At 44.6% G+C, this 15,248-nt stretch overlaps 1 protein-coding gene across 1 annotated transcript; it reads right to left on the reverse strand.

Moving 5' to 3' along the window:
- Positions 1 to 921: 921 nt before the first annotated feature.
- On the reverse strand, positions 922 to 14,889 carry LOC116399036 (nesprin-3-like). The gene is made up of 4 exons (XM_031875865.1): positions 14,268 to 14,889; positions 5,136 to 5,310; positions 3,368 to 3,550; positions 922 to 1,521 (listed from the first exon to the last, which is right to left on the reverse strand). Exons 2-4 carry the CDS (start codon positions 5,211 to 5,213, stop codon positions 1,357 to 1,359), a joined length of 426 nt encoding a protein of 141 aa, XP_031731725.1. The 5' UTR covers positions 5,214 to 5,310; positions 14,268 to 14,889; the 3' UTR covers positions 922 to 1,356.
- Positions 14,890 to 15,248: the final 359 nt, after the last annotated feature.

Below are 15,248 nucleotides of genomic sequence, written 5' to 3' on the forward strand. Positions count from 1 at the left end.
CAGGAAATGGGCAGGAAAGATCACTGCAGACCCCTCACACCCTGGACACAAGCTGTTCCAACTCCTCCCCTCTGGTAGGCGCTACAGGGCACTGTACGCCAAAACCACCAGACACAGGAACAGCTTCTTTCCACTGTTCCTCTGATGAACAATAAATAAGTCATACTGCACTACTACCTCTGTTTGCACTATTACCACCACTTGCACTATCACCTCAATTCCATTGCCATTGTTTATAGGTTTATGTTCACATGTGTGTGTATATATATATATATATATATATATATATATATATACACACACACACACACACACACACACACACAAGTGCTGGGCAACGATTCAAATATTAAATCGCGATTAATCGCATGGATTTTTTGCGATTAATCGCGATTAATCGCATTGTTATGGCAAAGTTCAATAATGAATTCAAAAGTAGTGTATTGCGCACTTTTATTTTAAAAGTACTGCTATATGAACAAAACGGCAATAACAGTTGGTTCACGAGATGCAGGTAGCATGTTTTATACTTAATGTGAATATAATTCATACTTTGTTGGCATCTTATTCTGAAAACCGGATGTTCGTCTGAAGAAACCGGATGTTGTCTCACGTTAATCTTTCCGCTAACTTTCAAAGTCCTTCGCTCGCTCCCGATCTGTGCTGTTTAAATGCGTTTACCGTGAATTTCAGCATATAGGTGCACTAAAATTACTGACTATAGGATGTTTGCTGGCTTTTATCCCACTGCTCTTGTCATCCTCTTGTTGTTATGTATATGTATTGTCTCTTGTCTTTCAATTAAAAAAAAAAAAAAAAAAAGAATTATAATAAATTAAAAAAATGCGTTAACGCGCGATAAAATAATTGTCGGCGTTAATTAATGAATGCGTTAACGCGAAATTAACACGTTAACTTGCCCAGCACTAATATATACACTTTTTTTTTTTGGATATATATTTATACTTATATTGTATATAGCTGGTAAATGTTTATACTTACATCTGTCCTAATTTTTTGCTGCCCTTTTTTATTCTTTATATATTTTTTCTTGTTTATTGTGAAATAGTGTGTGTACATTGAGAGCGGAGTGGAAACCGGAGACAAATTCCAATAAAGCTGATTCTGATACCGCATGAGTTCACAAGTGGCTGCTAGGATAAGTGTAATTGACAAAGCTGACACAGGGGAAACACCGAGTCATTTTCGGATCTCTGCACTGCAGCTATCATCTGTAACTTCTGAGAAGTTGCATGGCACTTGATCTGAATCTGCAGGAGGCGACAATAAGACCGTGCGCTCAGAGCATCTGGTGCTCCGGCTTACATTTTGAGCAGACTCTGACTTGGCCGGGCTCTAGTCTGGGATTAAACTCACCCTGAACTGGTCCGACTGGCTTTTCTTGGCCAGGATGTCAGGCTGGAGGCCGTCGGCTGCCATCAGTTGGTCCCGGAGAGCGGCCAGCTTGGAGCGAATCTGCTCATGTGCGTCGCCAAAGTCCTTGGTTCTTGAGATTAAGCCCTGAGAGAGGGGGAGATGAATCGTTAAGAGGGCTGTTACACAGACAGTCATGAGCACGTCCTCTTTGTTTTCACCTCCTCCATAATAAAATGAGGTCTGCACAAGGAGCTCAGGCTTTCTAAACTATTCTCATATCCTTCAAACGCTATTTTGGTATTATATTTGAAATTGAATTTGATAACTTTGACTTACAGGGCTGATAATGTGTAATTATTGAGTGTGTGTGTGTGTGTGACTGTGTGTAGGCATGTGTGTGTGTTTCACCTTCCTCCAATGGACATAACACAGCAGCTGTGTTTCCATTCACGTTTTTTTTTAATGCACATTATGAAGTATCGCATTACAAACGCAAAACATTTGCTAAAAATTCCTCAATTGAGCAAAACTGTTTTTACGCTCGCTGGAGGTTGTTTTTGACTTCGTCAAAAAGAGTTGATGTGCTAAATGGATTATGGAAAGGCCTTAGCCGAATAAATTTACATTTAACTCACATGACTGATCAGCCGTTTCTGCTGTCGGTGTCTTCCGGGATAAATCTTTATATTGTCTTTGTCTCTGCACAACATGAAACATGGGCAATGCTAGCTGACATGAAACTTGCCCAGTTGAAACAAATTCCTAAAGAGCCGTCTTCATTTTCATCTAGATGGTTATGGATGGACTTGTACAGCACTTTAACACTACGTGTCATTCAATCACTGATGACAGGAGCTACCATGCAAGGTGCCACCTGCCCACCAGGACTATCTAACATTCACACCCATTCATTCACTGTAGGCACAGGCTTCAGGAGCAACTTGCCCAAGGACACATCGACACGGACTAGAGGAGCCAAAGAAATAACATTTCTTTTTACAACTAACACTTGAAATGATGAAGGCACTTGCAAATGACAAAGAAGCACAATATGTAAGCCATACTTTGGTGTTTCATTTTTACCTCTGTACTTAAGATTCAACATTTTTACAAAATGAACCAAAACACTGGCAATGAGGAAAATCTTGGGTCAATAATAATGAGAGCAAATATGAAACAAAACTTAGATCGTAACCTCTAAACTAATAAGAAATCTGGTTCGACGAACCACCAATCTTTTGACTGAAAGACGACCCGCTCTACCTCTGAGCCACAGTGGCCCTTGTTGATGTTAGATGGCCAAGGTGACTTGTTTTTCTTCCTGTTTACAACCTCTACCTCTTCTTCTACTCTATTTACTGCTGGATTACAGCCATGTATAGCATATAGCGCCAACTTCTGACCAACAAATGCTTTGGCTGAGTATATTCGCTCCAAACCAGATGGAAACACATTTATTTTTTGTACAGGTGGTGCTAGTTCATTTTCATACTTTTAGTGCAAGGATCAGATTTAATGATCACGGTAGGTTTTGTTTTACTGTTGAGATGGTCACTCTGTCCAATTAGGCAATTATAGAGTTAAATAAATAAAAAAATAAATTATTGTCAGACTGTGACTGTAACTTGTGTGACATATGACAGACGACATGTTGGCCACTTGTTAAACTAGGCAATAGAAGGCAAAACAAATAGGACATGCTAGTCTTTTTGTGAGGACGTCTCATGGCTGTCCTGCATGAAAGATGACAAATCTTTTGTCGTCAGTTGAACATGGCAAATACCGCACCACCGACTTTAGACCAGGGATTTATTGGTCACTATCTTTCTGCCGCCTGAAGATGAAACCACACCTCATTTTAACACCAAACTCCCATGGGCGTAAATGGATGCAAGTACATTTGCATCGGTCTGAAACTAGCAATGACTGTCGTGCGCATTCAAACTGAAGATGCAGTGAAGCCAAATGGATGAGAGCAGCATGTTAGTACCTGCAGCCTGCTCTTCCTCTGCAGCAGCTGAGCGTGCAGCAGCTCTCTGTTCCGGATGGCGGCACTCAGCTCGCCCTGCAGGCTGTCGGACCCCTCGGGACCGAACACCGAGTCCAGCAGGTCGCCCTTCACCTGCAGCAGTTTGAGACGCTCCTGCAGCTGGTCACTGGCCTTCAGCAGACGCTAGAATCGAAGGAGGTCATTGGAGAGCACATGAAGTCTGCTGTTATCAAACTTATACTCAGGCCACCCCTATTTAAAGGCTCCACACTGCTGAGGGGCTGCCCCAACTCATTTATATATTCATATTCACATTTATTTATATATGTATTGCCTCCCTTTTTAGTTCATGGGCAAATTTAAATATTCATGTATTTATTAAATATTGAATGAAATGTTATTCCATACAAATCCCCATAGCTACTCACACGTCATTCAGAGAACTTCTCCAACAGAATTTCATACGGAACTTCATATGGATTTCCTACGAGAATACTAGAGTGCTGCCACAGTGACGCAACTCTTACACAAGCTTTGACTTTGAAATTGATTTTACATGTAGACTTGAAATGAGTTATAAATCTTTCTGAACCTTTTTTAGGAGTGCGTAAACGTGTGTGCAGCAGGAAAGCAGAATTCCATTTTTTGAGCTTTTTCTTTTCCTTCTCCTCGGTGACCCTTGGAAGCACATTGCCTCCTGACAGGTATTGATTGACATTGTTTATCCTCATCGTTTCATGTGATTGTGTAACAGAGTGAGCACGAGAGAGAGGCGGTACCTCTGAACAGTTTTCTGTCAGAGCTCCTGCTGTGTTCACATTAGCCTGAAGACCAATTCAAACGGCTTTGTGAGGGAGGAAATGAAGTGCAGAAATTCCCTGACATCACATTCGATAACTGTCTCACAGTTTTACTGAATATGTATATGACATCAAAGATGAGCGGCAACCACTAGCATTCTGTATTCTGTGTAGTTTAGAAAGAGCTGGAGCACATTGGAAGGATGTTTGATTTATAATTAGGGTCACAGCTTCAGGTCTCTTATGTGACTTTACTCTATATCTTTACATGGATAATAGTTATTTGATGCTGTACTAATGCTCTGAATTTCATAGTTCAAGTTCATGACGACTTGAGAATGAATAAGGTGAACTTGTTAAGTAGTTTTGTTTTTTTGTCGAGATACATGTGTTTAGGGTGTGTGTGCGTGCGCGTAGTCATAGAGTCCAGAGTACTGAAACAGCTGAGATTGATAGACATACAGAACTTCTTGCTTTTGCCTTCAGCCCTAATTACAGTGAGAGATGCAAGCTGCACACAGCTGTGTCTATTCGCCTCTCCCAGCTGATTTTAGAGGATCGTTAAATAAATTAAAAATATATTTGTTTTTCAGCCGTCACCAAGATGCTGCTCCGATGGTCCCGCTAATTTGGATAGAGTAACTAAGGCTACGTGGTGATGTATTCACAAACACGGAGGAGAGTGATTGATAGCATGCAGGTTATTTTTTGTTTTAACAGAATTATTAACAGGTTGATATCTATGCCAAAATAGGCTATATATCATGATTTATTGGGAGAAACCAAGCAATTCCATGTCAGGCTGCTTAGATCGAACCATCGAGAAGGTCATCTCTATAGTAATTATATAGTATAAATCTTTGGCGTCACTATGAGGGACACCTCTCGCATTAGACATTACACATGCATTATAATTATTTAAAAAAAACATCAATCACAGCCGCTTTAAGGAAATGTGTGTGTTTTACCTCTATGCTCTGGACCATCATGGCGATGTGGGAGAAGTCAGTGACCTCAGCGGAGGCCTCCACAACCTGAGAGACCATGTGGCTCCACTGTGCGTAGACCAGCAGCGGGTCCTGGAGAATGTTTCTGAGCCCCGACTGGGACTCTGAACACAGCCTCGTCGCTCTGCATTTCACACTGTTACATGAGCACACAAATTTACGACAGAGAACTTTACTATGGAATTACAAAACTGACCTACAAGGCTGTGATTAGGATATCGTGCATTATAATATGTGAGAAATAATAATACACCAAACAAATGTACCAAAGGAAAACAAAAGTAAATCATTACACAGTGAGAGACTTCAATATTCTGAGTCAAGTCAAGTCTCCCCACAGGTGTCATCAGGTTCTCTTTACAATCACAATGGTGGGGCGCATCAAGCCTATATCAGTCAATAACATTCAACCTCTAGAATAATGCTGAACGTACACAGAAGCCCAGTGTCTGTTCGGCCACATTCAGGATGTAGTTTAGGTTTTTTTTTGCTGACATTTATAATGTCCATCCATAGGATCCAGGGTATTCCAGATGTCCCTCTGCCCAGCATTGTTTTCTGGCTCCCTCCAGGAGGATCCCGAGGTGACTCCAGCTCAGATGAGATATATAATCCCTCAAGTGTGTTCTGGGTCTACCCCGGGGGCTCTTACCAGTTGGATGTGCCCGAATAATCAACTAAAGGGAGGCGTCCAGGTGTCAGATGCTAAAACCACCTCAGCTGGCCCTTTTAAAACACAGTGAGAGGAAGGGGGGGCCAGAACGGAGTTTCCACCCCTCGACTTTCTCCTTCTCGCTCTCTCGAAATACAAAATACATTAGTTTTACTGTGTATGTCTAAAGACAAACAAATCAAATGCATCATTAAAAATGTATTTTCAGGAATTCGTCAATACAAACAAGGCATTTATGAAACCTCACAAGGGAACTTCATGCCTCAGAGACGCAAGCTGCTTACGGCAAAAACAGATCTGCTGCGTGAAGAGGAGGCGTCACTCTGTCCGGCTTCCCCACAAAAATCAGCCGTGTTCATTGGCTGTAAGCATTTCATAGAGGGACGGCTGCAAAAGACTGCAGCTGTTACTTTCACTACCATGGCTCCAATGAGACATTTTGTTCTCACACACCTATGTGCACTATGTATTATACTATATCTTTGGAATAGCACATTATTAAGACACTTACATTTTTTGATTTAATAAATATGAACTGATCCAAGCCTGTAAGCCACCAAACCCTTTAACCCCGTAGAATTAAAGTGACCCCATACAGTTGTTGACCACTAGTGGCGCTGTGGAGCAATGTTGTAATAAATGGGTCCCTGGCCAAATCCCAATGTCCCCCCCTAAACCCTCAAACCCTGAACCCTCAAGGACTTACTGACATCACCTGGTAAGTGGTTGAGTGTGAGAGACTGGGGGCTTGAGATGGTGTAAATAGGAATGGGACAGCACTTTGCTGCAACATATCACGTTACCATGAAAACCACAAAAAATATAATGTATATGTCACGGGGCATGATGGAGGACTCAAGCGCAGACAGTCAGATGCACTGAGAAAGGGTTTTAATGAACACAAACAAAACAGGAATCTTTACCAGAACACAACAGGGAATCCAAGGACGAGACAAGAGACAAGGCAGGCAGACTGGGAAACCGGGAACAGGACGAGCAAAAAAGGGGCGGGTAGACATGAACAATGACCTGGCAGTGAGTGATTGAGAGACAGGGGTTTATAAAGTGGCTAGAACAGGTGAGGGGAGTTGTGCTGATGAGGAGGGAGTGCTTGATTGGAGGCAGGTGAAGGGAGTTAGGCTGATGCTGAGGGAGTGACTGACAGGTAGAGTGAGGAGGGTGAAGCTACACAAAGAGACACAGAACACACAAGGCAAAGCCTGATTGTGACAGTATAATTGTGTGTATTTATTTTATACTTTGTACTCCCTGATGTGAAAGTCTTTCAGGCTCTTTCCTCACAAGATAAGAGGTAACTTATTATAATCTATTTACTCATTTTTGTCAAAACAGCTTCAATGACAAAATCAAATATTTGATGAATAAATAAATACATATAAATACATAAATACATAAATACATATATACATATATAAATACATATGTACATAAATACATAAATAAATACATATATGACTGTGGTTTGTGCTTATGCACCAAACAGCAGTTCAGAGTATCCGGCCTTCTTGGAGTCGGTGGGAGGGGTCCTGGAAAGGGCGCCGCCTACCGACTCCATAGTTCTCCTGGGGGACTTCAACGCTCACGTGGGCGATGACGGGGGGTGATTGGGAGGAACGGCTTGCCCGATCGGAACCCGAATGGTGTTTCGTTATTGGACTTCTGTGCTTGCCATGGTTTGGCCATAACGAACACTATGTTCGAACATAAGGTGGCTCATAAGTGTACCTGGTACCAGAACACCTTAGGCCGGAGATCAATGATCGACTTTGTAATCGTATCATTTGATCTGCGGCCGTATGTCTTGGACACTCGGGTGAAGAGAGGAGCAGAGCTGTCAACTGATCACCACCTGGTGGTGAGTTGGATCAGATGGCAGGGGAACCAGTTGGAAAGACCCGGCAAACCCAAACGTGTAGTGAGGGTGAACTGGGAACGTCTGGCGGAGGACCCTGTCCGGGAGGTCTTTAACTCCCACCTCCGGAAGAACTTCTCACACATCCCGAGGGAGGTTGGGGACACGGAATCCGAGTGGACCATGTTCAAAGCCTCTATTGTGGACGCGGCCGCTAGGAGCTGTGGCCGGAAGGTCATCGGTGCCTGTCGTGGTGGCAACCCGAGAACCCGGTGGTGGACACCGGAGGTGAGGGAAGCCGTCAAGCTGAAGAAGGAGACCTTCAAGGCCTGGTTGGCCCAGGGGTCTCCTGAAGCAGCTGACAGGTACCGGCAGGCCAGAAGGGCTGCAGCGGCGGTGGTCGCGAATGCTAAAACTCGGGCATGGGAGGAGTTCGGGGAGGCCATGGAGAAGGACTTTCGGTTGGCCTCAAGGAGGTTCTGGCAAACCATCCGACGGCTCAGGAAGGGAAAGCAGGGCTTACCCCAGGCTGTTCTCAGCAGGGGGGGGGGGAACTGCTAACCCGGACGGAGGACATCGTCGGGCGGTGGAAAGAGCACTTTGAGGAACTCCTAAACCCGACCAACATGTCCTCTGCAGAGGACGCAGCGCCTGAGGACCTAGGGGGAGGCTCACTCATATCCCTGGCAGAGGTCGCCGAGGTAGTCAAAAAGCTCCTTGGTGGCAAGGCGCCGGGGGTGGATGAGATCCGCCCTGAGATGCTGAAGGCGCTGGACATGGTTGGGCTGTCCTGGCTGACACGCCTCTTCAATGTCGCATGGGGGTCGGGATCAGTGCCCATGGAATGGCAGACCGGGGTGGTGGTTCCCATCTTCAAAAAGGGGGACCGGAGAGTGTGCTCGAATTACCGGGGTATCACACTACTCAGCCTCCCGGGGAAGGCTTATGCCAGGGTGCTGGAAAGGAGGCTCCGACCGCTTGTCGAACCTCAGATTCAAGAGGAGCAGTGCGGATTCCGTCCCGGCCGTGGAACAGTGGACCAGCTCTTTACCCTCGCAAGACTACTGGAGGGGTTCTGGGAGTTTGCCCAACCAGTCTACATGTGCTTTGTGGACTTGGAGAAGGCTTTCGACCGGGTCCCTCGGGGGGTCTTGTGGGGGGTGCTGCGGGAGTATGGGGTGCCGGACCCGTTACAACGGGCGAGCCGGTCTCTGTACGGCTGCAGTAGGAGCTGTGTCCGCATTCTCGGCAATAAGTCAGACACGTTCCCGGTGGGTGTTGGCCTCCGCCAGGGCTGCCCTTTGTCACCGGTCCTGTTTGTGATTTTCATGGACAGGATATCTAGGCGCAGCATGGGGGCGGAGAACGTCAGTCTCGGGGGTCTCGGGATCGCTTCTCTGCTATTTGCAGATGATGTGGTCCTGTTAGCCTCCTCGGATTGTGACCTCCAGCATTCACTGGGGCGGTTTGCAGCCGAGTGTGAAGCGGCGGGGATGAGAGTTAGCACCTCCAAATCTGAGGCCATGGTTCTCTGCCGGAAACCGGTGGATTGCTCCCTCCAGGTGGGGACGGAGTGCCTACCTCAAGCGAAGGAGTTCAAGTATCTCGGGGTCTTGTTCACGAGTGAGGGTAAGATGGAGCGGGAGATCGACAGACGGATCGGTGCAGCTGCAGCAGTAAAGCAGGCGCTGCACCGGACCGTCTTGGTGAAGAGGGAGCTGAGCCGGAAGGTCACGAACTCTGGGTCGTGACCGAAAGGACAAGGTCGCGGCTACAAGCGGCCGAAATGAGTTTCCTCCGTAGGGTGGCCGGGCTCAACCTTAGAGATAGGGTAAGGAGCTCAGTCATCAGGAGGGAGCTTGGAGTAGAGCCGCTACTCCTTCGCGTCGAAAGGAGTCAGCTGAGGTGGTTCGGGCATCTAATTAGGATGCCTCCTGGACGCCTCCCACTGGAGGTTTTCCAGGCACGTCCAACTGGGAAGAGACCCCGGGGAAGACCCAGAACACGCTGGAGAGATTACATCTCCCAGCTGGCCTGGGAACGCCTCGGGATCCCCCAGAATGAGCTGGAACATGTTGCCGGTGAGAGGGAGGTCTGGGTCGGCCTGCTTGACCTGCTGCCACCGCGACCCGACCCCGGATAAGCGGTGGAAAATGGATGGATGGATGGATAAATACATATCTTCTGATTTCATGTTTATTTTTTGTTCCATATTTAACCCTTAATGTTTCTGAGTAAATGTAATACTCCAGGCTGAACACACGTGAGCCGTCCTCTTTGTTTACCTTTTTTTTACGTCTCCATGCTTCCACTGGTTACCCCGTGTTTAACGTCACATTGCAATGATTTGTGGGTAATTCCCTTAGGCTAAGTCAGGATACCATGCTGACTTATGGAAAGGGTTCATAAAGGGCTCAAAATGTCTGCCAGAGAGCCTCAAACACTTGATGATGTGACAGTGGGACAGCCCTAAACCCTCACGGACTTCACGGGAGCGCCCCTCAAAGTCCGTGAGTCCGTAAGGGGGGGGACACTGGGATTGGGCCCCTGTTTCGTTGCACATTCCTAGTGTTGGTTTGGCACTACTCCACAGTTACCGGCGTTAACACATCAAGAAACACAAAGCGTGAGGAGGAAGACTACTGACTTATGCTGATATGGATGTGAACAATTCAGGTTCGAAAATCTGCTTTGCAAATGTTTTACACATGAGCAAATGCACACAGAGAGAAAGAGTGAAGGCGATGTGAGCTTTGTTTACACAAAAAACTTCAAGAGTACTGTCACGACCCGGCTCTTGAGCCATGACAAAACGGGAGACACACGGGTGGTTAGACGGAAAAGTTTGCATTTATTACTCAACAAAACAAAGACATGGAGCTGCAGGAACAGAGAGGCCACCGACTGCGGCAGGCAGGTCCTATATACCCCTAGGAGACTGGCCAGGTGCTCCCAATTGTACAGAGAGGCTCCGCCTATAAGGGACCTGCAAGACAGCACAGACAAGAAACAAGGGAACGCCCAGAGCAGGCCCTGCTTAAAGCCAGAGGCCGTCACAGTACCTTTAAGAAGTAAAGCCACATTGTTATTTATAAATCAATTCTCAGCCATTTCTAATGAATTCATGATCTGTCTCAATTTCCTCCTGACAAAGGAAGTATTTGTCACAGGCTTCAAGGACTGTCATGGTGTGACTGCGCAGATATTTATGGGGAGGCATATATTAAAGTCCCCTCCAGTAAAACATGTGTTTTGATTATTGTTCTTTGCTGTGGTGTCAGATATCCATTGTGCTGAACGGTGTGTGAGCAGAGTTTGTTTTCACCGTCGTCTGCTGAAGCTGGAGCGTTTCTTTGTGCTCCTCTTCAACCTCAGTTTAACACCTAGAGGGTACCAGCAGGGTTTATGTCTTGACGACTTGTTTGAAAGCAAATCATGGTCCAACATGACCTGACGCGGCAGATGGTTTGTGACAGAGAACCATCTGAGAAGGCGTTGGAAACTGTTTGGAAAAGGGCAGGCACTTTCAAAAGATATCTGTAAAACAACTTTTCCATGGAAAGCCTTCAGAGTCGTTCTTTACTCTTCTTTCAATGAAGAAATACTTTCAAGTTCTGATAGAACTGATGCTATTGCAGCTACGCTAGCCTCTGTAGGAGCCTCTCACACACACCTAAACCGCGCCACCATAGATACCAGTAGCTCCTCACACAAATGCATTACATATCCTGGGACAGGGATCCCTCCTCTGTGGCCCTCCTGGAGATTTCTTGTTTTTTTTCCACATGCTGTACAGATTGTAAAGCCCTCTGAGGCAAATTTGTTATTTTGGGCTAGACCAGGGGTCGCAAGCCGCATGCAGCTCTTTAGCCTCTCTGTTGCGGCTCCCTGAGGTCCCCAACTGGCGCACCGGATCTGGACCCAGGAACTAAAAACCGATAGATAATTCGGAATTATACATATTGGGCAACGAGTTTAAACTTTAACCGGCGCCTCTTATTCAGCCGTTACGGCACTTGTTCGGTGGTGTAGGAAACACACCGCCCAATGCGTTGTGAATCCCATCATGTGATGCAGCTCAGCCAATCAAATATGGGTATTCTGACAAGTTTCCTGATTCGAGGGAGGTTTACACACACCGTGACACACGGGGCTGAGACGAAGAGCAGGGAAATTGCGCTGATCGAAGACGATATCTCATATGACGTTCTCCAAAAAGAGAAACGTGTTCAGAGAGAATATAATTTATAAGCAAGAATGAACAGAATCTTATATGTTAATTATTCCCACAGGCAGTTAAATCCTCTACCCCTGTCAAGCGCTTTCCCCTGCAGGTGGCTAATCATGATTTTCAGACCCCCGCCCTCTGTAAACTATCAATGGATAAATCCAAAAAAAGAAAAGTCACGGAGGAAAATAGAGTTTAACTCTGCGTGGACGTATTCATTTGCTTTCACTGCCAACGATGCTGGCTTACCTGTATGCTTCCTGAACAAGCACACAGCATGTGCTGAAAAGTGTCACGCTGGAGATGATTTGTCAGCTGCTGCAGCAAACTCTCCTCTTCATAAGAGTTTGATATTGTTATATCAGGTAAAATTGCAAAAAAATGTCAAGAATTGTCTTTATTCTTGTTCTATATTTTCATAAATACAACAAACTATAGTTTTTGTATATATAATATAACTATATATACAACTTTATAAGCTGTGATATCAAATAGCTTTTGCGGCTCCAGACTAATTTTATTTGGTGGAAAATAGGGCAAAATGGCTCTTTGGATAGAAATGGTTGCCGACCCGTGGGCTAGACAAATAAATTGAGTTGAATTAAATTGAATTACTTGAAACCTGACAAGATGGGTTATTGTGTGATCTTGTCATTTAGCAAGGATTCCACTACTTTGCAAGGTAAGGTCCAATATGCTACTTGCAGTGAAATGGAAACTGGAAACTTTTCACTGAAGTAGGAAGCATCTTTTGTCCAGCAGTTAAACAAACAATAGCTGCATGTTTTTAGATTCTGGATATTCAATGAAGGAGTAGATGTCATTTGAAGAATTGAATTAGTTTGTTGAACATATAAAATGGATTAGTATTGAAAGCTACTATTTATAGAGGCAATAAAACATGTCTACAATATAGAAATGTCCTTAATAGATAGAATCTGAAAAGCATACAAAAAGACCTCTAGATATCAAGAAACATATGCCCACAAACTATTCCATAAAACACTGGCCTTGCACCGTGGGATCCCCCAGATAATGCTGTGAGAGGAACGTCTGCACTACGTTGCTTAGCCTGTTGCCACGGAAACCCGACCCAGGATAAGCAGCAGAAAATGGAATGGATGCATGGATGGACAACTAACTAAATTCACTAAAATGATGTCTCTGAACTTCATTTTCTAATGCTTAATGATTTCTACATTTACCACTACAACACAGCTCTTTCCAGGAAACGCAACAAATTATTCGCAAACTATTTGGAAATAAAGGACACATTTAATAAAGTGTTGCCACCATTTCTTAGTAACAGGGGCAAAAAAGTGTTGGGGCGCATAATTAAAGCATTGAAGCAAAAGAATACACAAATGGGATGCCTAATGGTTTGTTACACGTCACAGAGCAAATTGTGAAGCTGTTTTTGTTTTTCTTCACTGGACTTAATTTTAGTCATTTTAACTAAAATACCACTTGAACATAATGACCTCGCAGCTCAGGGAACACATGGCTCAAACCACTCGAGTCTGAGTTTTAAATATCCAAAACTAGAGCACTCCATTAAGCCTCGCAAATCTCTGAAAGTAGCACTAAAAGCTAAGTAGGACATCCTGCTGCAGGGAAATACAATTCAGATGTGTAAAATTATATTTTGAGTCATTTATATTGTTAAAATGAACGAGAAGCACGATTAATAATGTCCGGATTCTGTTGACACGTTTCGACTGGATATCATTATCAGGTAGAGTTTGGGGGAAATGTCGTTTTAAAAGTTGAAAACATTTCCTACTTCGTAAAATATTTCCTCAACCTTTTTTTATTTTATTTTGAAAACTACTTTGTTTGCTTTGGCTTGTGGTCTTCTCTACTTTCCTCGACCACATTTTCAGGTGCATGCTGCCACCAACTGTGAATTTGCATAAACGTAGGCCAGTGCCCATTGGATCCAGACCTTTTGTAGGTCTTGGTTTACCTGACCCTGGTTTGTGTCATTTTCTACTGAGTACAGGTTGCACAGAATACTTAAAATTGTATGTATTTCCTCAGTTGATTGTGTAGGATTCCCTGCTGAGACTTTGATAACTGGGATAGTTGTTTTATTTGAGTTGCAAGGTATTTACTAGTTTTATTGGTGTACTCAAATTCTTCATGCCTGAGCATGTGTATCCGGAATTCACATTTGCAAAGATATATTTCCTATTTTACAATTAGCGACACACAAGTAGATAAACAAGGAAGTTTTAAGATATTATGTGGCCTACATATTGGTCCACAAGGTTTTGACTTTCAGGGTTTTTCAATAGCACTAAGCTTCCTGTCACATACCTTTGATGTTCTTTGACAACAGCCAGGACATCATCAGAGAGGTGACGCGAGTCCTCTGAGAACCTGAAGAGCTCCTTGAGCTGAGCCTTGAGTAGTTCCACTTGGGACTCCTCCCCATCCAGGGTATTCCTCACGCCCTGCAAGATACAAGTATGGAACACAAACAATGTGAGCACAAGCCACAGCAGCAGCAAACTTCAAGGTTGCACACTCGCTAAGCTGCTGTTTGATGTAGTGGTGTAACGGACCATTATCAATCCCCCCTCACGGTTCAGCACAAATGTGAACCGCTGATTAATGACAGTTTAACGTTAACCATCACAGTGTGAAATAACGTTTTTCTAATGATCGTTATCGTCCGATATTCAGTAAAATATATGATCAGGACATCGGCATTCATGCTTTCTTTTCGCTGATCCCTGGTAATGTTACATTGTAAACAACCAATTCCATTTTGAAATTGACAGGAGAAGACCTAACGTTAGCAGCACCGATAACGGCTAACGAACGGCGATTCCGTTCAGTTACATTATGATGCGTTCAGGGAAAATTAATAAATTCAACAAATCCAGTTGTTTGACAGAGATGCTTTTTCAGCAATGTGTGACGACCCTCTCTGCCCTGTCTGCCTGTTCGTTTGGCTGCCTTCCTTGCAGGTGTTGGAGGTGGGTGTGGCAGAGGGTCGTCAGGCAGAGTGGAAACACCTGAGGCCATTAATAACATTGGCCCTAGGTACTGTCACGGTTTAGGCTTTGCCCCCTGTGTTCCTGTGTCTGTGTGGTCTCCTCCCGGCTCCCTCCTGTGTCTCTGTGTCTCCTGATTGCTTTCATTCACTTCACCTGTGCTCAATCACCTGCCCCTGGCTTTTTCCTCTGCCAACCACACTGCACTCATTCAACTCACCTGCCTGCAATCTACTCATCACCCCACACTCCCCTGCTTTCCCCGTTCTGGTTGTCAGATTGCATTTGTCCTTCTCCG

Source organism: Anarrhichthys ocellatus, unplaced genomic scaffold, assembly GCF_004355925.1.
Source record: "Anarrhichthys ocellatus isolate YVR2014 unplaced genomic scaffold, GSC_Weel_1.0 scaffold98, whole genome shotgun sequence".
In the NCBI taxonomy this organism is placed as follows: domain Eukaryota; kingdom Metazoa; phylum Chordata; class Actinopteri; order Perciformes; family Anarhichadidae; genus Anarrhichthys; species Anarrhichthys ocellatus.

Bases quoted from the DNA above. Each gene is read 5' to 3' on its own strand.
- LOC116399036 (XM_031875865.1), bottom strand. From the start codon at position 5,213: ATGGTCTCTCAGGTTGTGGAGGCCTCCGCTGAGGTCACTGACTTCTCC. The intron at 3,551-5,135 runs GTAAAACACACA...CTTCGATTCTAG, and splicing joins TGATGGTCCAGAGCATAGAG to CGTCTGCTGAAGGCCAGTGA. The intron at 1,522-3,367 runs GTACTAACATGC...CCCCTCTCTCAG, and splicing joins AGAGGAAGAGCAGGCTGCAG to GGCTTAATCTCAAGAACCAA.